The sequence below is a fragment of the Lepisma saccharinum genome, chromosome 3 (genome assembly GCF_977018435.1).
Source record: "Lepisma saccharinum chromosome 3, izLepSacc3.1, whole genome shotgun sequence".
Classification (NCBI taxonomy): domain Eukaryota; kingdom Metazoa; phylum Arthropoda; class Insecta; order Zygentoma; family Lepismatidae; genus Lepisma; species Lepisma saccharinum.
This window is the reverse complement of record NC_139231.1, coordinates 87605130-87627674: the sequence shown is the minus strand read 5'-3', so window position 1 is coordinate 87627674 and position 22545 is coordinate 87605130. Positions and strand designations below refer to the sequence as shown.

The following is a 22545-nucleotide window of genomic DNA, read 5'->3' as shown; positions in this document are numbered from 1 at the left end:
CTGCACAACCATTGTTGGTTATTTCAGTTTGTTGGTTTCAAAGCACAGGTGCTGCAATTTTCCGGAACTTTCTGAACAAATCTTCATGCACACTTTGTTTAGTGCAAAGCATCTGTGTAGTTTGGACGACGAATTTGTTCGTTCTCACAAGTTCTTGTGTATAATTGAAGAAATACAATGGCTCGCATATCAAATACACGAAGGCTTAGGTCTCGTATCTCCTCTCCAGATAAGCTCGAACCTATAAGAGATGTATTCGAGACTTGGACTGTTTACCTCTGAGAAGCGTACATTCCTGATTGCATCATGACTGTATACGAACAACTGGTCAATTTTAGAGGGCGATGCCCTTTTAGACAGTACATGTGATTCTCAAACAGCCTATGTTTTGAAGGCTCAAATCTACAAAGGAAAGGAAGCTGGAGGTAATAAGGAGAAAATTCAAGTAGAGAGAGTAGTGAAGGAAATCGAAGGTAGTGGAAGAAACATCACGTGTCATAATTTCTTCACGAGTGTATATCTTGCAAGGGATCTACTTATCAAGAAACTTACTCTGGTCCGCACGATGCGAAAGAACAAAGGAGAGCTGCCGCCAGAGTTTACTGCCACAAAACAGCGAGTGTGTTGCTCCACTTTGTTTGGATTTCAAGATGATCTAATGATAGCATCATATTGCCTCAAGAACAAGGTGGTGATTCTACTTTCTACTTCCATGAACAGCCGAAAATCGACGCTTCCACAGCACAGCTAATAACACAAAATGGTACGAAACTACAGTGTGAAACGAAAAGCTTGGAGGACTAAATCCATTTGTTTTGTACCAAACAGTACATCCGTAAGAATTGGGAGCCAAATCGGCTAGACGTAGAAGGTTCTTGCGGTACCTGGGAAAGGAGCTTAATGGCAAACTAGTAATGGACCAGCAAGCCAACGGATGGTCAAATGAAGAGCAAGGTGTACAGAAGCAATCCAGAAGGAGGTGTCATATTTTTCCACCAAAAATCGATCGGAAAACAAGAACAGTGTGCTCGAAATGTATGCAAATGCAAACGTTTGTACTCAGCATTCGCGTGTTCTATGTAACACATGTTAATCGATGTTGTAAGTTATTTTTGACAAAAAGTAGATAATAAAAATATGTAAATTCTTACAAATCATTAATTATAACTGGACATATGTTAAAAATGTTCCAAATGTAAGAAAACTATTATACTCAAAACTCAAGGGTTTCATTATAACCAGGCGCGTCGCGTGATAATGTTCGCATGAGCACGTGAACACTCATGTATATGTTTTAAATTACGTACATATTAAATGCACACACACACACACACACACACACATATATTTAATTGAAAAAAATACTTTTTTGATGTTCGAATATATACACACAATTTACTCGGAGTTGACGTCTTTCACGTCTGATAACTTTTTTAGATAGTTGGTAACACTGACTCCTGTGTTGCACGGTTGCGATGAACACAATTGCTGTGTTGTGTTTTGTGAACTGTCAGCTAACGGGCTGTTGGCCACTATACCGCGGAAGTGTTCACTGGGCTGTGCGAACATATGGTGCTGGGAGCCCGGATTCAAGCGGCAATACTTCTTGCATTCGGCACCAGAGTGCAGCATATACAAGGCATGCCTAGGGGAACTCGAGACGGTCTGCACTACATAGTTGCAAGCTTTAGTGTGAAGTCGCTAAACCTGGCGGATTTTAAATTCCAGTGGGCGCTAAAGTTCACGGAATAGTGACGAGCGACTTTTCTTTAGAAACTAGTCTGCAGGATTTACATATCTTTCAAGGTTTATATGATTTGCGCATGTGCGGCTAAGGGCCATTCAGACTGTGCAACCTTTCTTTAGTAATCGACGTTTTTAATGCAAAAAAAAAAAAAAAAGAACTCTCACCGAATTAAATTGCAAAGGAAAGTGCCGACTACATTTACATCAATTGAACGCGCATTTTTCTGGTACTATACTCAGAATAGTATGGAGTCCTAGGCCTAAATAGCTGTTACCGAAAACAGTTATCAATTGATGTTAGTAAATTATTTTTACTACTCTCTACGTTATTGGAATATGCTTATTGTGAAGAACAAAATATAACTTTCAGAATACTAGAGATGCATTTTTGCTACACATAATATTTTCTTCTTTGAAGTTTGAAAGTTAAAATGAAATATGCATAAAATTATCTCATTTGAAATTAAGTAATTTTTTAATCTACATATAAACGCACAAATATTGAAATTTAATTTATTGGTTGGGATAAACCTGATGTAAGTTGTTCTTTACAGCACTTTTTAAAAATATAGTTTGCATTTTTCACCAGTAAATTTGATTCAGCAACTTTTAGCGCATGTTGAAGATTTAGCAACTTCTGCGTTTCAGTTGTTGGCAACACTGTTGCTGTGGGAGACCTGCAAGGGACACGTTATTTTTGGAAAGGTCAAGTTCCCTTCCTTTTGCGGGGCAATAAAAAAGCCTGTGCTCTTTGGCGGCAACCGGCAAAACGCGGTTAGAGTGGTGTCGACTGTTGGAGCGATATCTATTGGAATACTGTTAGGAGTTTGAAAGAAACTCCATTTTCGCGAATGAGCGAAGCAGAACGAACTGAAGTAAAAAGGATGGGCCCTCACCAGCCGGACCTCTACATTGTACAAGAGGTAGAATACAAGTAAAATTCACTACAGTGGTTGCAACAGAAATTACTAAAGGAACTGTATCCTCTATAAAGGTAAGTGCCAGCATAATGTAGAATTTAGTTTCTCTTGATATCATTATTAAGTGCATTGTGCGTTGGTGTGTGGCGTTCAATTACTCGACCCACAGTGATAATTTTATTTTTTTCTGTGTAATATCTAGAGCTCAATTACAGGCTTCGGCCGGTTATCCTTCAGGAGGGAGTTCATGTGCAAATGTATAATTGAAAGTGCATATTTAGAGTGTGTTCTTTATCCACTTATTCGGACAAATCAGTAAGTAGTCTTGTTTGTAATAGATACATTTAAAAAATATTTTAATATATCTAAAAGAGAATTGTTATTCTTTTTTCATCGGACAGTTCTTGTAATTGAACAATTCACTCGAAGCATGGATGGGCAAAGGACACATTCTGGGCGTTTGTTACCATTTGCACATAGCTATACAAAAAGACTGCCTCTGGAACGATTAGTTTCGTGCAATGCATAAGATCAAGGATGGTAAATATGTTTTATTGATTTTTTTGGTGTTTTAAGTCCAATTTATGCTCGGTAAGACTAATCGGGACTGGACCTACAGTTTTAAGTGGGATTCGAATAACTAAGTTCCTCCACGGGTATCGAACCGAGGACCCCTCGATTAGAAGGCAACGACGGGTAAATATGTTAATAATAAGAGTGTGCCGCGGCATCCTGAGGGGCGCAGGGGCGCTGCGAAATGTTCCAATATTTTCACTGAATTGTTAGTCAGTGCTATGGATGTTTCAAATATGTGCTTATTTAGTACAATTTTACATATGAAATGTTTCTGAATTTGAAATACGTGTTTAATTTTTAACTTAAGGCATGCAATCTTACAAGTAACTGACTGATGCAAGTGTTAGAGAGGGCTACATTCTTGGCGCCGCGGAAAAATCTTGAAACGCTAAGGGCCCCGTGAAGCAAAGAAATTTGAGAACCCTTGCATTAAATGGTCAAAAATCAATCTCTCTGAACCATGGCAAAATGATGCTAGGAGGGAAAATACGAAACACGAGGGAAGAAGGAACATATGGAATGTTACATTGATCATAAGCATCCCAACCAAGTTATTGTGGGCGGGGCGAGGTCATTCTGTATAATTCCCAAATATCTTACATACAAAATATTTTTTTTCTGGACTGGACGCGTCCTCCCCTCTATCCCGCTAACGATGCACGTGCTTTCAATGCTGAATGAATGTGGTTGGTTAACATATGGTCGGTGTAATAGAAAGTAGATTGCGAAGTATGGTAGTCTTGCATTGTACATACCTGAGATTGCATGTTATACTAATTAGGTTGCACTAACCATTACTAATTGTAAATTGCGTAATTAAAAGGGTGTTAATTGAATAAAAAAAAATGTATTACTTCAAATATAGCGTGATTTTTGTGGGAAATAGTTGAAAATAAGTTGAACTGTTATTCTTACTTTTTCAATTGAAGATGAAATTACAAGGGAGAGGAGTAAATCTCCATTCAGTATAAAAAAATATTGTGAACACCCGTATGTGAACCGCACGCGACGCCACTGATTATAACGTATGTTATTCAATGTTTAAAGTTCTTTTGTAAAACATGTTACATATTAGAAACATGTAAATGGTTAAATGTCATTAATAAATAACCTGAAACATTATTTTCAGTCATTGATATAAATTAGAAAATTTGAACGTCTGAAAAAAAAAGTATAATATTTCCCCGGGTCCAATAGACCCGATCCGACAATAACGTATAGTCATTGTTGCCGTCGTTATAGTGTTAACAGATTTGTGCTAGTTCAAGGAAAAGTGGTTGACATTCAACTCCACGGATTTTCAGATGCATCGCAAGTTGCATATGGCTGTTGTTTGTATCTTAGATCAACAAATGACAATAGTGAAACCACTGTACATTTACTTTGTTCACGTTCGCGTGTGGCACCTATAAGAAGGATCACTCTTCCTCGTCTTGAATTGTGCGCTGCTTTGTTGCTGGCGAAACTAACACACAAGGTGTTACAACTACTACAATTGGAAGTCAGTAGAATCAATCTATGGACCGATTTGAGGATCGTACTGGCGTGGCTTGCATCACCTGCAAGACGATGGAAAACCTTTGTAGCGAATAGAGTTTCACAAATTCAAGAATGTTCTAAGCCTCAGTACTGGAAACATGTAGTGTCAGCACAGAACCCCGCAGATTTAATCAGCAGAGGGACAAATGTAGACTCACTACACACCTCTCAAATGTGGTTTCATGGCCCTGATTGGCTATCACTTCCAACAACATCATGGCCTTTGACTTTGAACTCGACGAACTTGAAGAACAAAGAACAACTACAGTAAGTCTAGTCACAAATGCATCAACAATAGAATTTATCAGCAGATTTTCGTCGTTATTGAAACTTCAAGGAGTGATTGCATATTGTTTGAGATTTCTACACAATGCGAGGAACAAACAAGAGAAACACACAGGATCATTGTCAGCAAGTGACTTAAGATCAGCGTTGCATACTTGCATTAGAAGCGTGCAACACGAAGTTTATGGCAAGGAAATACGAGAATTGTCTTCTAACAGTCAGGTGTCAAAGGATAGTCAACTTTCAGACTTGCATCCTTTCCTAGATGACAAGCAAGTACTCAGAGTTGGAGGAAGACTTAGACACTCGCAGCTACCATATGATAGCAAACATCAAATCATATTGCCACCGAAACATCATTTAACTGAATTGATCATTCTTTCAGAACACCACAGGCTATTACATGCAGGACCACAGCTCCTTATATCTTCATTACGACAGGAGTACTGGATACCAAGAGCCAGACAAGTGGTCAGAGCTATTCTGCATAAGTGCCTAATTTGTTTCAATTTAAGAGCATCTATTTCCAACCAACTCATGGGACAATTACCACCATCCAGAATACAGTCCACTAGACCATTTCTAAACACTGGAATTGATTACGCTGGACCAATTATCATCAAGCCGTCAATCACTAGAAGCAAATCAAAGTTGAAAGCATATGTAGCAGTATTTGTATGCTTTGCCACAAAGGCCATACACCTAGAATTGGTCGGAGATCTCAGCACCAAGTCATTCATTTCAGCTTTACGAAGATTTACGGCACGCAGAGGAAAATGTTTGAACTTGTACAGCGATAACGGAAGAAATTTCGTCTGTGCCAATCGTGAATTACAAGACTTGAAGAATTTATTCCAATCATCAGACTTCAACAAGTCTTTAGAAGACCATGCAGCTCAGGAAGGATTCAAATGGCATTTTCTACCACCTAATAGCCCAAATATGGCTGGACTTTGTGAAGCAGGAGTGAACTCCATGAAGCAGCACCTGAGAAGAATTGTAGGGAACTCTGCTTAGTTCACTTAGAACACTCTTAGTTCAAATCGAAGCCTGTCTCAACTCCAGGCCCCTCACAGTATTGTCACATGACCCTACAGATCCCAGTTTTATAACCCCTGACCATTTCCTTATTGGTGCACCCCTAACTAGTTTTCCTGAGCCTAGTCTAACTAACATCAAAGAATCCAGTTTATCCAGATGGCAGAGATTGCAGCAGATGTACCAACAACTATGGGACCGTTGGTCAAAGGACTACTTGCATTCCCTGCAGCAGAGGACCAAGTGGAACACCCAAAATAAGAATTTGGAACCAGGAACAGTGGTCTTAGTGAAGGAAGATCACCTACCTCCACTTACATGGAAACTTGCTGTAGTTGAACAAGTGCATCCTGGTGTGGATGGACTAGTGCATGTTGCAACTGTTCGCACGTCATCTTCAACCTATAAACGTCCAGTTAACAAACTAGTGCCTCTTCCAATAGATCATTAGTTGTACTTTTGTTGATCAACTCGATCAAGAGGGGTACTATGTTTGGGATAGATTAGTGTATGTATTATTATTTGTGTTATCAATGTGTGAAAATTTGTATATCTTAAGTATTCATTATACTTGTCGCCACTAGGTGGCGGGACAGTGCAGACTCTCTTCTTCGGAGACTGTGCAGGGCGTGGTACTTATCGGGAAATACCCGCACTGTACGAGAGAACAGCGAGAGACATTGCTACACGGTGGTCAACTCCATTCCAATGTAGTCCAGTGTCAGTGTACATTAAATAGTGTATATAATCAGTCCAGTGTTTAAATAAGAAACGCAACACAAGGGTTTAAGTCATATTTTGTATTAATAACTGTGAATATGGAGGTACTTTCCTTCAATGCAAATGAATTTTTTGAACCAGAGGAATGTTACAGTTCTGAAGAATTCCACTTCATATTTATGCTGTAAATTAATATTTTTGATTTTGTAGGCCTTCAGGAATGAAGTCCCTGACAGAAGCCATATCAATTCTTGGAAAGACTGGATTCAGCAAATGGTGTCATTTGAGGGTAGTGAAATGGCCAAAATTTGGCACAAGACTGGAATTTCAATGGAGAACTTATTGTTCAGAAGGTATGATCTCTCCTTAGTTTCAAAACTTAGGTACTACTTTCGTATACTGGAAATACCTGTAAATAATTTCTTTCGCACTTGTTTACATTCCAGTGTTGCAACCTTGTTCACTGAAAAATACCTACTTTCATGCCCGGATTTAAAATTATGCTAATACCTCACGAACCATTTGGTGTTAGCCCCACAAACCATTGACGTTAGACCCACACACCATTTCCGGTTAGGTTAGGTGAGCATAGTTTATAAAAAAAATTTAAAAAATACTACTGACGTCATCTTATAGCGAAAACATGGCCTGGTTTGAAACACTTACTCGAGGGTTACGCGATCTAACACATGGAACATTGTGCTCATGTGCAGAAAGCAAATGGCTGCAGCAGCAATAGCGTATCGGAGAGATATTTTCGCAGATGAACAAATGATTTCGCATTAAAATGGATCAAAAAAACTACATTCCCGAACTTCAACAACGCTAAAGAAATTGATTTCCGTAAGTACTTTCTTATGTAAAAAGTAAGAAATCCGTTTCCACTATACAAAAGTGTTACCAAAACTTGTAAATGAAATTTATAAAAACAGATAAAAATGCTTTGGTCATTTTGTTAAACATGTGTAAGTTTTGAATATGAAGCATATTCTGATAAGCTGATAAGTTTTGTGGTGATTTATTATTAGTAGTATTTTCAATGTTGCTATACCAATTCTCTGTAGACATAATACATTTTCAAGACTATTAAAAAAAAACATCATGCGTGATTTTTAGACATTCGTAAGCATGCAAAACTAATTCAAGCCTTGTTTTGCCCTCACTTTTATTTTTATTTTCTCCCCTCTCTTTTTCCTTCTCCCTCCTCTCTTTTTTCTTTTCCTGCTTTCCATTTTTTTCACTCTTTACAATAGTAGACCAGTCAAATTTCAAACTCTTCCAAATATGTTCGTGTAATATATCAAACTAAAGGTATTGACGAGACAAACTGTTTGGTGATATTTTTAGGTCAGAATATTGATGTCAGAAGTGGGTCATACACGTAGTCTCAGTTTGAGAATGTTACACAGGGTTGTTCAAAATAATTGTTGTAATTTCAATATTTTATTGTGAATACATCATGAAACATTTGTCATTTATAACCACACTAATTCATGGAGACACTCTTGACTTTCATTATATTCGGTCATTTGTCGTTCTCGAACAACACATTGCCGGTGATGTGCACAGTTTCAGGAGACATGGTGCCTGCATAGTGGAAAACCAGAAGCACAAGTGTGCCACGCTAGAGAGGCTTTCCAACGGAGGTCTAGAAAATCAGAGGGAACTCTGCAAACCAAAGCAACTAAGAATGAAGCTATGTTGCCTATGCTGCTTCGAGCTTAAACACTTGAGGATTATGATCGAAAGGAGATTTTCAGAGAAGGGTGTTGTTGGTCAATGGTAACTGACTGCCTTTGATGGAATTCGAGGTGGGGAATGCGTGTTGTTGGTCGATGGTAACTGACTGCCTTTGATGGAATTCGAGGTGGGGAATGCGTTCTCAGAGTCTTGACCTGCCATCTTGTAAACCTGTCCTAGTGGCCAAATTAGTAACAACAGGTCACTACCTATTACAATAGAAATATTTTAGAGTGCCTCCATCAATTGATGGTGTTATAAATGTCAAATATTTCTTGACCTGCTGAAAAATAAATATTAAGACTCCAACAATCATTTTGAATCACTTCTAATTCTAATGAGTGGTCTTCACATCTGAACTTTTTGAAAGCAAGTTCTGGGCTGAATGAATTACAGACAGAATTTGGCATGTATGCAACCAACAGAACTGAACTCATACTGAATGGAGAAAGCCTACTACCAGGCAGTGAGAAGATATCAGTTCATAGATTTCAACATTTTCATTAAATGTGGCCAATGTTTTAAGAAACGAGTGCAAATGATAGATATAAACTCCACAATGCAGTTTTCCAGCTTTCTGATGTTCTCGGTGACAAGAACGTGTAAGGACTCGTGATAGAACTGGATGAGTTCTGTCACTGCTCCTTAGGTGGTAACGTTGACAGAATAGCACATATTTCTCAACTTACGCCTCCCCGATGGCGCAGTGGTAGCGTCCTCGCCTTGTAAAAAAGGTATCCCGGGTTCGTTACCCGGTGGAGGCACATAGTGGTTCGGATCCCACTTTAAGCTGTAGGTCCAGTCCCAATTAGCCTTACTGTGCATAAAGTGGACTTAAAACACCAAATCAATCCAATTTCTCAACTTACATCGAAAGAGGAGTGAATAATAGTTAGGCCTATATTAATGACAAAGCAAATTACTTGGTCAGCATTTTATGTTGTTGTGTGCCTATGCACGGGATGAAAATCTTTCCGGGCTGTGGTATATTTGGCTCCTACCACTTCAAGAGGCCATTGGAGGCCTCTCTATCTTTTCCATACATATCGGACACTTTACATGTATTTTCCCCTATCCCATTGTTCGGGCAGTGGGTGGTTGCAGGCCAATTGCCATCATCTCAACCTCACATCATGTTAGAACCTTTCACGAATGTTAATAGGAAAGTATTCTTGTCTTTTGTTATCGCTAAATGCAAGTGAACGGTTCACAATAAAATAACAGCCGGCTCCTGGTGGGGTAGGCAGCATCAAGCTAGGGTTTCCAGCTTTGAACCATGGTCAAGACATGTATGTATCTCTGTGTTTGTCCTGTTCACCATTCATCATCATCGTCTCATTAGACTATGACATGGTGCGAAATTTCCGGTCGCCAGGTTGCCATTGGCGACCAAAGGTTTGGGGCTGGTGACTAAAATTTTGTTTTCAAATGTGTGTCAAACACGTCCGAACATCTCAATCCAACGTTCGTACATGGTTTTGGAGAGTGAGCGATCGAAAACCCTGTGTCCACTCAACGCCGACACCATCTAATCGGCACAACAGTTCCACAACTATTGGGAAGCTACCACTTTGGATGCACATGCAACCCAACCAAACCCATTTTCCCTGCTTTGCTTTTCCTCCACTCTGTTGTTTCAAAATGATGACACTGCAGAAAGTATGTGTGCATAGTGCAGACTGTGGCCCAACCGTGGCTCCTTGCTTGTCCGTGGAAAAACGTGGTAGTAACGTTCGTTCTGTTTACATCTTTTTTTTGGTTCGGTGGTGAAGTGAGTGAAGTGGTTCCAGAGAATTAGTTTTATTTAGTTCAATTACTGCGATGGAGAAGAAGCAAACAAACATACGATTCTTTTTCGTTAAGGGTGATGTATGAAAATCAGCTAGTAGCAGTGTTCAGCTTACCTCATCTCCCAGCTGTGCTAAAAGTGGTAAAAGGAAATGTGATAGCGATTCAGTGTCATTTGCAGTTAAAAGGAAATTTAATAAAGAGTGGTTGAACCATTTTGAGTGGTGGTTGTATGACGAGGCAACAAATCTCGCAACTTGTAAATATTGTAAACAGTGGAGACCAAAGATTTTAGTCCAGCGACTGACCTCAAACTTGAAATTTCATGGCCTGGACTATGAGTTAGATAAGCGATGTAAAATAAATAATTAGAATTGGAATGAAACAGCTAGATGAACAATATATTAATTTCAATGTCTCTTGCAATAAAGGGTTCCAAAGTTTGATACTCTGTGGAGGCACATAGTGGTTCGGATTCTACATTAAACAGAAGGTACAATACCGACTACCCTATCTGGGCATAAAGTGGACTTAAAAACAAGAACTCAAATTTTCGAAGTCAAAAAACGGGTTTCTAATTTTTACGTATTGTTTGATATTTTCTGAATACTTTGGTTTCTTTTTCAATTTTGTATTTTTTGTTTATCTTCAGACCAACAGTTGCTGCTTATTCTTAGATATATTTCCATCATTTTAAAAAAAAAAAAGAAAGAAAAATAAAGTACTTGAGTTTGTGTGTATCGAATAAAGTTGTTTGTAGGTATCTTTTAATTTTTGGAAATTTCTACTGTTCGTTTACAATATTGATCAGTATTGCCTTATCGTTACTTATTCTTTTTAATATATATAAAATCAGATTTTCTCCAGGACCTGTAATGTGAAAGGTGTGCAATAAAAATAAAGTATGTGGATGGTGCCTAGGAGGGCGTGAATCGAAAGAATTATGCCTCTTTCCAACCAATTACAAAAGTCTCTTGTCTTGTTGAAGCGTGTGACACATTTTTGTGTATCACCTCAGTCTCGTTTGAGAACCATCAACCAAAGATATAATCTATGGTTTATGTCTAGTATTAACTCAACTTGCTACACAGTATAATACTTCCAAGACACCAAGGAATACGAAGGTTTCTCAATAAAATGTGATTTTGCGTGTCCTTGCCAAACATGTGTTGCACCCGCGTTCAATCCTATCATTAGTCTTGAATTTCTCAGTAGCCAATTACTTGACTCATTTGCGATATTCATGCAAACAGTCACTCATCCTTTTGCAATGTTGCGATCAATCAAGAATTTTAAGTGTTCCTTACTCGCTACGTTTCTGAAGGTTAACAAATTGTACAATTAATTTTAGTTTGTTTTCTTTCTTTTATTTCAATAGTCTAGCGCAACGAAGTAGGTGAGCATTGATGCATAACAATACATTAATAATATAGAACAATGGTGAATGACCTGCGTACGTAATTCAACTTTTAACATCAACAATGTACAGGACGACCAAGACAGGTATTAATTCCAAATGTTTTAACAACTATCAATAAACAACGTCACCATTTCAACTTGAGCATGCAATGCCCATTTAACACGACGATTAAAGCTTATGATGTGCATCCAGCACACTAATTTTACCCCAGTACTTAAATTATATCAAATGTTAGTATTATGGCAACTGGCGCTCTTAAACACCCTGTACATTCATTGCACATTTTGTATTTAAAATATCTTAGTTTTGGTATCCAAAGGGAGGGAGACTTTTCTTCGCAATCAACAAATCCACAACAAACTGTCTGTCCTAATTTTACAATTGCTGCAACAGTCGAAAGGTAACGCATATGCGAAAACTACAGTTCTGCAAATTCCAATCCTACGTTCGTTCCACTTACGTACTCATATTACTTCACTTTCACTGAATGTTCCAAGAACAAGATTAATTGCCGCTCACTGTACATACCTTAATTTTTGTGAGGTGCTGGTAATATGGGGTAGAAGGTAGACCTTTGTCACAACCTATAATTCTTCTTCTTCTGTGATGATCACTAAGCTATTCCTTGACATGACAGGTCTTGGATTGAAAACCATCATCAAATTGGAGGGGCGCAATTTCCTCTTCAATCCTCATAACCTCTTCCGTTTTGGTTACTGTTGTTGACTCGACGAATACTCAAATCTCTCAAAGCTCCTGTTCTTGCTGGCCGTCCACTTCCTTCACCAAAAACATGCCCAACTTGTCCGAGCATAAGTTCACAGTCAAAAACTCGTATGGAGTCAAATCGTTCGTACCCAACTCCCTGTATCACTTTTTCCTTTTGGATTGTCGATTGATTATTTCGTGATACTAAGACAACTTTCGCTGTTCGAACCCAAGCAGTCAAGGTGGGGAACAATAACACAAATCAAATAGAATCACAGTTTGTTCTGCCTTATTTCATGTGAATGACAACTTACGAAAACTCCTCATTCGTCTCGTAAAGAAAAGTATGCATACGAGTTCGTTACTTAAATACACAGCACAGCTTACACCAAAAGTTCATGACTAGGTTCTTTTAACAATCCTGTGAACACTTATCCATTTCGTTCTTCTTCCTGCTTAACTAGTTGAAGTCTAGCTGATGTCCAGTTACCCCCATGCGTGGCTTCACGCTGCTGCGGTTCTCGTATGACTTCTACACTGCCGAGAGCTGAGGCAGGGAAAGCGACGAGCAAACACGATCTCCTCTAGCGGCAACTTCTAGTACTACTCCATGGAAACAAAACTGACGCACAGCATACCGACTCATGAAGGCGGAAGTGTTGTGAGGTGTTTTTCGCATTGTAAATTAATACTTTTAATCACTTATTACAGTTTGCGGAAAAAACATGTCACAGACCGTACATTGCATACGGTGCAGAGTGCATGGAAAACAAGCTATGAGGTGTGGCTAGAAAATAACCGGACTGATGTTGCTGTCGACAAACGGCAAGTGCGTCAAGTTCAAGTGGTGCATGAGTGTATAACGTGATATCCTGCCTATCGACTGTGTGATTTCCCAGGGTGCACGGTGCTGAGTTCTGCTGTAGCCTGTGGACGAAGTGAACCGTACATCTGTGCTCCATCGGAAAAATGTTAAGTGTGAATGTGGAACAGCGTATCAATGTGAAGTTTCTTGTGAAACTCTGAAAATCTGCCACAGAAACTTATGTTTTGTTGAAGGAAGTGTACGGAGATGAGTGTTTATCATGCACTCAATTATTTGAGTGGTTTCAAAGGTTTAAAGAGGGACAAGAAGTGATCGCGGACGACTCTCATCCTGGACGGCCTTGCACGTCAAAAACATGCAAATGTCAGTGAATTGATTCGAATTGGGTACCCGAAGGTCAAACTATCAACCAACATTATTTCATTACGGTGCTGACGAGCCGTCGTGAGCGAGTAAGAAGATGACGACCTGATTTGTGGAAAAGCAAGTCATGGATTCTTCATCAGGACAATGCTCCTGTCCACACGGCATTTTCAGTCAAGGCATTTTTGGCCAAGTATGGAATCCCAGTGTTACAACATACATCCTATTCACCGGATCTTGCTCCGTGCAACTTTTCTTATTCCCAAAGATCAAATCAGCACTGAAAGGAACCAGATTTATGACCATAGAATCTGTGAAAACAAAAGCGACGGAGGTCATGAACATGGTTTCAGAAAATGATTTCCAGCAATGGAAGATTCGTATGGAGCGGTGTATCGATAGTGCCGAGGAGTACTTTGAAGGGGATAATGTTTGTATTGTACAAAATAACCAATAAAATATTTGTAGCAACAGTCCGTTATTTTTCTAGCCACACCTCGTATTTTTCTCTGAGTAGGCTTTAAAAAACCTTTATCCATGGAATGTTAATAGCAAGCACCAATGCTAAACCAATCGGCCACGGGTCTGACAAATATTTGAATGGACTTTGACCTACATGAACTACTTCTGAGATTGAAATTCTGACCTAGAAATAGTACCAAACTGTTTGTCTTGTCCATTCCTTTGTTTCAATATGTTACATGACACTATTTGGATGACTTTGAGATTTAACCTTTTGTGTCACCATATGTCCTTGAAGGTCAACATTTTTAGTGGCATCCACCATGGTCAGACCTATGACTGCTTGATTTACCATGAATGCCTGTCATTAACATTACATGCAGGTAATAGATTTTTTAAAGGTTTTTTTTTATCTCCTTGGATGGTCCTATGTAGGACTCCAGTGTATACAAATATAGCCTGATTAACTTTGACCCACAAGAGCTACTTCTCACATCAATATTCTGACCTAAAAATATCACCAAACAGTTTGTCTCGTCCATACCTTTTGTTTGATATATTACACGAACATATTTGGATGAGTTGGAAATTTGACCTTCTAGGGTCAGAATATGACCTTAGGTCAGAATTTTTGGTGGCATTCACCCTAGTTTTTCTGTCAGACCTATGACTGATTAATTTAGCATGGATGCCTGTTATTAACATTCCATTTGAGTAAAAGTCACAATTCTGGTCTTTGGCTGGTCTACTACAAAATTTGTTTGATAAATACATAGTTGAAGTGTGCTGTGCACATTTATGTACTGTATCTGTTTTTATTATGTCTTGTAGTAACATCAGAAAGTGCCACTGTGAAGGCAGCACCAGATCTGTTGTTGAAAAAGATTAGTAGTTCAACAACTATCCGAGATGTACTTCACTTAGTAAATGAACACCACTCCATTATGAATGATGTGCATCTCGTTCGTGCATTGAGATCTGTATTTGAGTTACACAAGTCGGGCAAGTAAGTACAAGATATCATTTGTCTTTACACTTCTATTACATCTGAGTTCCATCATTCTGTTACCATAAACGTAATTTTAAATCTCTTTTTCTTCATGTGAAATGTTGTTGTTAATTGTTTCACAATAGTTATGTTCTTCATTTCTTTGTAATAGTCAATGGATAAGAGAGATTTTCAAATTTGTATTCAAAATCATTTCTGTCAATTTTTTTATCTTTGTTTGATTTTGTTTTCATATTTTGTAGTTTGTACAAGGCTCATTGAATGTTGATAAACATTTGTGCACGAAAAAGTGGTAAATAGCTGGAGAACAATAAACGGCGGGGACATGCTTGTCCAACTGCAGTGACGCTAGTGAATATCACCTGTGTTGAGGAAGGCATCCTTGAGAATTGATGAGTAACAGTGCATTCCATTGTGCAGGAGGTGAAGATCAGTGTTGGCAGTGTGGGGACAATTATTCATGAGCACTTATTCTTCTGCACATGTGTGCAAGATAGATGCCACAATAGCTGATATTTGATAAGAAGTGGACACGCAAGATGATATGTGTCAGCAGCTCATAATTCAAGTTTGAAATTAAAGTGACAGTGCCTTTTTTTTTCTTCAACAAAGTCAGAATATGCGACAGAAATTTACATTTGGCACCATGCCAAGTCATCACAGCTTCTGACCCGACCATCTCAGATTTTTATGACAGGTGGTAGGATGGTAGAGGATCTTACGTTGAAGCCTAACAACTACATGAACAACAAAAGATGTATCATTTGTATCTCTTCTCATACAAAGCTTCCAGTTGAGAACTCTGCCAGATGTAATTTCATCTGTAAGATCAAATTCTGTTTCTCCAACAAAGCTTATCCCAGCCTGGGCATGGGTGTTATTTGTGAGTTGCCCTTCCATCAATTTCATCACTCATCTCATCATCATCATCTTTGCAATTAGCCAAAAGTGGCAGAAAAGCTAAGCTGAATTGTAATTTCAAATGGAGTCTGTGTTTTTTCACAATTATGATGCCTTCCGTGCATTCCTGATGATGTCTGGTGAAGGGAGTGGCAGATCTGAAAAATAAATGTACATAATAATCATAAGGTTATCTGTAGTACAACATTAAGTAGATGAAAAGGAGAAGATTGCTGCAAAAATATGTATGCTTTATTGGGATGTTGACGACAATAGTCCTTATTATCCTATTGTTTGAGGACCTCACCATTTTTCTTTCTTCTAAAATTTGTGCTTTCACATGCATGGAACATTTCTTACACATGTCATATACATGTAACAGGTGCGGCAGTGAAACGGGCGATTTGGCAACCCTGGAAATAGCAAGTTACGTAAGGAATCAGATAACGGGAGTGGTGCCATCTGGACAACAAACCTTTGCCATTGACACTGATATCGGTGTTCAGTCGAGATGGCGTCGTTGACCGGTGAACAACGCGCTTTTGCCGTAAAGGCGTTTCACAAAAACAATGACAGCTACATGGCCGCGCAGCATTTTTGTGAAACGCCTTTACGGCAAAAGCGCGTTGTTCACCTGTCCACGACGCCATCTAGTCTGAACACCGATATCAGTGTCAATGGCAAAGGTTTGTTGTCCAGATGGCACCACTCCCGTTATCTGATTCCTTACGTAACTTGCTATTTCCAGGGTTGCCAAATCGCCCGTTTCACTGCCGCACCTGTTATATGTTTTTGCCCAGGTATCTGAACTAGGATTGGGCAAATGGATCCAGACCTGGATATGCTGACCCTGGAATTTTAGATTAATTGATATGAGGATGGATGATAATTAAATAGCACTGATAAAGATATACACAATGGAAACAATGTGTCAGAACTCCCAACTCGGAACCCTGAAGGGCAAGATTTGAGTTGACTGCTCAACCCAATTGGCCACGAATTGGAACAATGCAGTCAACATTTGCTATTGTAGGATATTTTTTATTGTATTAGATGGACAACAATTAAATAAGAAGATATTAATAACATGACCTTTCTCTTTTTCAGTGCTGACTTAGGTAAAGAAGAAGTTGTCACAATGCCTGAATTTTATAAATTGTGTCATGGCTTAAAGAACAGAGCAAGATTCATGGATGTTAATACAACAATAGAAGCACTGAAGATCTCAATATACTTAGGTGTACCCACTTCAAGTAGATTGGTTCAGGTGCTTTTGCATTATATAAAACATAATATCAATGATCTTTCTCTTGACCACATATTATTTCTGGATTTCCTGCTGAATAAATGTGAAAGGAGTTCTCTGTCAGAGGCTCTGAAAATTGCCCTTCCTCTGGTGTTGGAAGCGAACTTGAACCTGAAGTTGGACCGAGACAGCCAGACCCACCTGTCTCAGGTTCTTCTTTTCATAGCAGACAAGAGACTCTCAGAAGATTCTGCTAATATTGTTGTTAGTGCACTTAATTTGCACACAGCATGCTTTGATGTGAAGACTGCTAAAAGAGTGGTCCGAAGTCTGTGTTCTCTTCATTGTACAACAGTAGCGATGCAGGAACTATTGCAAGCATCTTTAAATGTTCTAGCATCTTCCATAGAAGGTTGTTCGTATAGAGAGTTGAACATTATCTTAAGTCTGTTGATCCAGAGATATCATGCTGCAAAGGAAAAATGTTTTTATCATGAAGACTTGATGGATAGTGCTGCCAAGTATTTGATGCAGAGTGAATGGAATTTTAGTGAGGTGTTATGGATTCTCAAGAAATTGACGATAATGGTAGGTATTGATACCATTGAGTAGTTTACTTCATTGAGTACTTGTTAAAATTATTCAGCCACACCTTTTCTAGAATTTAGGGTGCCTCACTGCCATGCAAGATACTGGGTTCTTTTCTCAGGGTTCGTGATAGGCAGGAATTTCTCCGTCCATGCCTTTACATAGGCAACTCTGGAGTTACGAAACCCAGATGGTGGTAATAGTAACACCACCTTCACCAGGGCAGATTATACCAGTGGCGATTCCTCCATGTAGGAAGTGAGGAACTTCCTACAGTTTCATTTATACTTATTATAAGAGTTTAATGAGCGTTATAAAATTTTGAACGCAATCAAGGTTCGATACTCGACTGTCAAGAGTCAATATGCTAGCTATCACCCGCTCGTTCCAGATCTGTTGCTCAAAGACGACGACCATCTTTGCCTGCCGCTGATGAGGTGCAGTGCAAGGGAGGGTGGGGGTACGTGGTGGGTTGCCCAGTTATACAGTGCGCGAGGAAGGTCCGGTAAGTTCCTCAGCAGTCATGCCAACTCTATCATAATGGTTCTAAACCTAGCAAAATTTGAACTTCGTTCGCACGTAGCACTCTGTTTGGCATAATGGAAAATCCAGCATCATTTCAAAAACTGGTGTCCCTGGGAAAGAGAGAAATTGAATTCTAATGAAGATATTTTGAGGAAATATTTATTTTTAGAAAATCTCCAGATCTTGTTTGTATTTTTCTAGTGGACTTGTTTCAAACAAAAGGAAGTATGCTGACCAAGGGACAAGCTTCTACAGGCCTTGATCCATCCTCTTTTGTTTTCATCTTTTCTTTAACCTTCCCAATTTAACAAGGGAGGAACATTTCATAAAAATAATATCGGTAGAAAGAGTTGAAGGTCACAAATGAAACAAACGGACGCCGTTACTAGTCATGGAATTTTCTTCAACTTTTTTCAAGCACTATGCTAAACCCATTTTATTGAATGATCGAAATTCCTAATGTTGCTTAACTACAATAAATAATCAATAACACAGTTCACAACTCCAAAATAGCAAAATAAAATTTAACTTAAAACTTATTACAAAGTTGCATTTTACTCACTATCAATTCAAACAAAAATATATAAATAACTTACGTGAGTGAGTCGGAATGTTTCAGAACAAATTTTTGAAAGTCTGTACTACTTCCTTCATCAGGTAATAAAATAAAAACTTTAGGTGCCACACATGGTACTGCGTTGTTAAATCGTAAGTTGAGGATTCAGGTTGAGGATAGAAAAGGTGAAAAACTTACGGTGACAGTATAAAAACTCCGATGGAAGTCTTCGCTGGTTAAAAGTTCCCTATGTTAAAAACAAAAACCACAGCTAAAACAAATAAAAGTTGAAGACCTATTACAGTCCGCTAGTGACTTCCGTCAGTGTTGGGTGGAACACATGGACTGTGAGCGCTCCTATCCTGCGTGGAAGGAGAATTTTCCCCTCCCATGTTCCCCACTTACGATCGTAAACGTCACCATTCCAAGTTGAACTCCGGCTCTTCTTCCACAGCCTTCACAACCTCGAGTGACATGAAAATCCATTTTAGTGTCGATATTTACCGCTTTATCCCACTTTTTAAGAAAAGCAATCCACCCTTCCTCCAGATTACCATCAGCTCTGTTAAGCTTATTCCTTTTTCCTGTGCATATAATGGCAGCTTCATAAACGTTCGTGTTTAATTTATTCTCCTCTTTTCTAATTACTTCCCTTTTTTATAATCCAATGTCCGCTCATTATGATATGTTCTGGTACACCTTCCTTAATATCTTTATCATGTTCGTCCCATCTAGTGCGCATGTTTCTACCCGTCTGCACTACATATTCATTCCCGCATTCACATTAGATCCAGTAAACCCCTTTTTGTTCTTCCGGGTTATCCTTCCCCCTCCCCCATTTGTACCTGGTAAAATTCTTATCAATATTTCTAGGGGCATTCATCCTGCATTTTACGCCGTATTTTCTCATTGTTTTTGCGATCTTTTCGGAAACCCCCTTGTAATAGGGGATTCCGACGAAATGTCCTACATTACATTCTTCATTATCATCTTTTTTTTAATTATTATTATGTATTTTCATTCACGATAATCTTTCTCGCTTTCCTAGCTATCCTATCTAATTCTCGGATATTGTATCCATTCTTCTGACCTACCCTTTTAATCCAGGCGTTTTCTCTCTCTTTTTCATTGCTATTATTATACAGTCTTTCGGCTCGGATAAAGAAATTAAGGAAAATGTTCAATTTAACCCCTTTGGGGTGTTCTGATTTTTTGTTGAGGTACAGTTTGCCTGCCAGTGGTTTATGAAAAACACCGGTTATAAGCCCTTTTTCAGTTATGGTAATGCTTAAATCAAAAAAATTAATACTCCCGTCCTTTATATTTTCCCTGGTAAAGCTGATTCTTTCATCTTGTTTCCCTAATTCAACAAAAACTGTGTCTAATGTGTTGCTGTTCCCTATAATGAGGATGTCGTCAACGTATCTGTCATAATACATTAAGCCTACCCTAACTTGATCTAAAGCTGCTTTTTCAACATAATGCATGAAAACGTTGGCGATTAAACCCGAGATTGGGTTACCCATGGCCAGTCCCTATTTTTGCCAAAAAATCTTACTGTTTAATACTAATAATTATATTCAGTGACAAAAAAAATCCATCGGACATACTCCCACGCGACAAGAATTTCTACCCCATTATATAAAAGTCATGGGGTACACTCGGGAATAAGTTAACAACATCAAAACTACTAATGGTGCCATTATCCCTTGAAACCAGTTTTTCAATGGACTTTTTGACCTGGACAGAGTTTTTTACACTAAACTGAGGATTATCGTTGATCTTCACCAGTCTCTTAACCATTTCTTTGGCCAAACCATAGCCCGGATGATCATACATTGGGATAATAGGTCTAAGCGGGACTTCGGGTTTATGTGTTTTTGGGATACCAAAGGATGTTGGAATCTTCCCTTCTTTGACTCCTTTGATAAGTTTCTTTCTTTCGGCAGTTCCTAGTGTGATGATAGTTTCGATGCCTTCCTTTGTCTCGTTTCTAATCTTATCTAATTTCTTCGAAATCCTTATTCCTAAAAGTATCCTCTAATCTGGAGGAAGGGTGGATCGCTTTTCTTAAAAAAGTGGGATAAAGTGGTAAATACCGATACTAAAATGGGTTTTCATGTCACTCGAGGTTGTGAAGGCTGTCGAAGAAGAGAGGGAGTTCCCCTTGGAATGGTGACATTTACGATCGTAAGTGGGGAACGTGGGATGGGAAATTTCTCCTTCCACGCAGGATAGGAGCGCTCACAGTCCATGTGTTCCACCCAACACTGACGGAAGTCACTAGCGGACTGTAATAGGTCTTCAACTTTTATTTGTTTTAGCTGTGGTTTTTGTTTTTAACATAGGGAACTTTTAACCAGCGAAGACTTCCAACGGAGTTTTTATGCTGTCACCGTAAGTTTTTTACCTTTTCTATCCTCAACCTGAATCCTCAACTTACGATTTAACAACGCAGTACCATGTGTGGCACCTAAAGTTTTTATTTTATTACCTGATGAAGGAAGTAGTACAGACTTTCAAAAATTTGTTCTGAAACATTCCCACTCACTCACGTAAGTTATTTATATATTTTTATTTCAATTGATAGTGAGTAAAGCGCACCATTGTAATATGTTCGTAATCTCCGATTCAAAGTGCGGAACTTTGAAAAGTTGAGGATCAAACTAAATCAGACGCTGATTAGAATTGCCTTTCTCAAACAATATAAAAATATAGGTCACATTCTAGGTTTTCTAAAATGGGGGTATCAACCTTTCAGCAATACGGGGCAGGAACAAAAGAAGGAATTACAATTTAAGATGCTGGGGAAGTGTATTAGGGAAGCACATGGACAGGTCGTAAAGCTCAATCACGATTGTTACAGGCTACATTTGGAGATAGGGACACAACTTGACGGAGTGACATGGGGACATATTGAGGAACTTCATTTTAAAGCGGTTGAAAATGCGAGAAAAAAGGATTTTCACATAATCCAGAAAAAACTAGCTAAATTGAAAGTTAACAATGGGGTAAAAAGGGAGATGCACAAACATAAGCAGGCCGAAGAAGAAAACTTTCTGAATTTGACAAAACTTGAACCCCCCAAAGCTTTAACAGAAATAAAGAAAATGGGGCATAAATTCGCCATTAAAAATCAAACATTTGAAAAAGAGGAATTCATCATAGCCTCCGAAAAGATTGTGGGAGGGCTGGATGAAAGAGAAGATAAGGTTAATGCTAGGCAAAATACACGTGATATCATAGATGAACATTTGCACTCCAACCTTAAAGTTCGAGAGATATATAAGAATCATAGTGAATACCAAAGGGGGAAAGAAGACAAAAAATTTAGGGGATACTTGCGAGAGGAAAAAATGGGTCAATGATAATAAGCTATATCTGATTAGATCAGATAAGGAAGATAAAATGGTAATAATGGAACGAGACGCGTATCATAAGAAATTAGAGGATATTTTTAGGAATAAGGATTTCGAAGAAATTAGATAAGATTAGAAACAAGACAAAGAAAGGCATCAAAACTAGCATCACACTAGGAACTGCCGAAAGAAAGAAACTTATCAAAGGAGTCAAAGAAGGGAAGATTCCAA

The 22545-nt window shown here is 38.6% G+C and overlaps 1 protein-coding gene across 2 annotated transcripts in view; it reads left to right on the top strand.

Moving 5' to 3' along the window:
• LOC145985893 (FAST kinase domain-containing protein 4-like) overlaps positions 1-22545 on the top strand; it is a 69098-nt gene that overhangs the window by 18707 nt on the left and 27846 nt on the right. For both annotated transcript variants that reach the window (XM_083120028.1, XM_083120027.1), the window contains exons 2-4: positions 7035-7177; positions 14963-15137; positions 17148-17874. In XM_083120028.1, coding sequence (XP_082976154.1) covers positions 7045-7177; positions 14963-15137; positions 17148-17874 — 1035 coding nt within the window. In that variant the 5' untranslated portion in view covers positions 7035-7044. The remainder of the gene's footprint in view (positions 1-7034; positions 7178-14962; positions 15138-17147; positions 17875-22545) is intronic.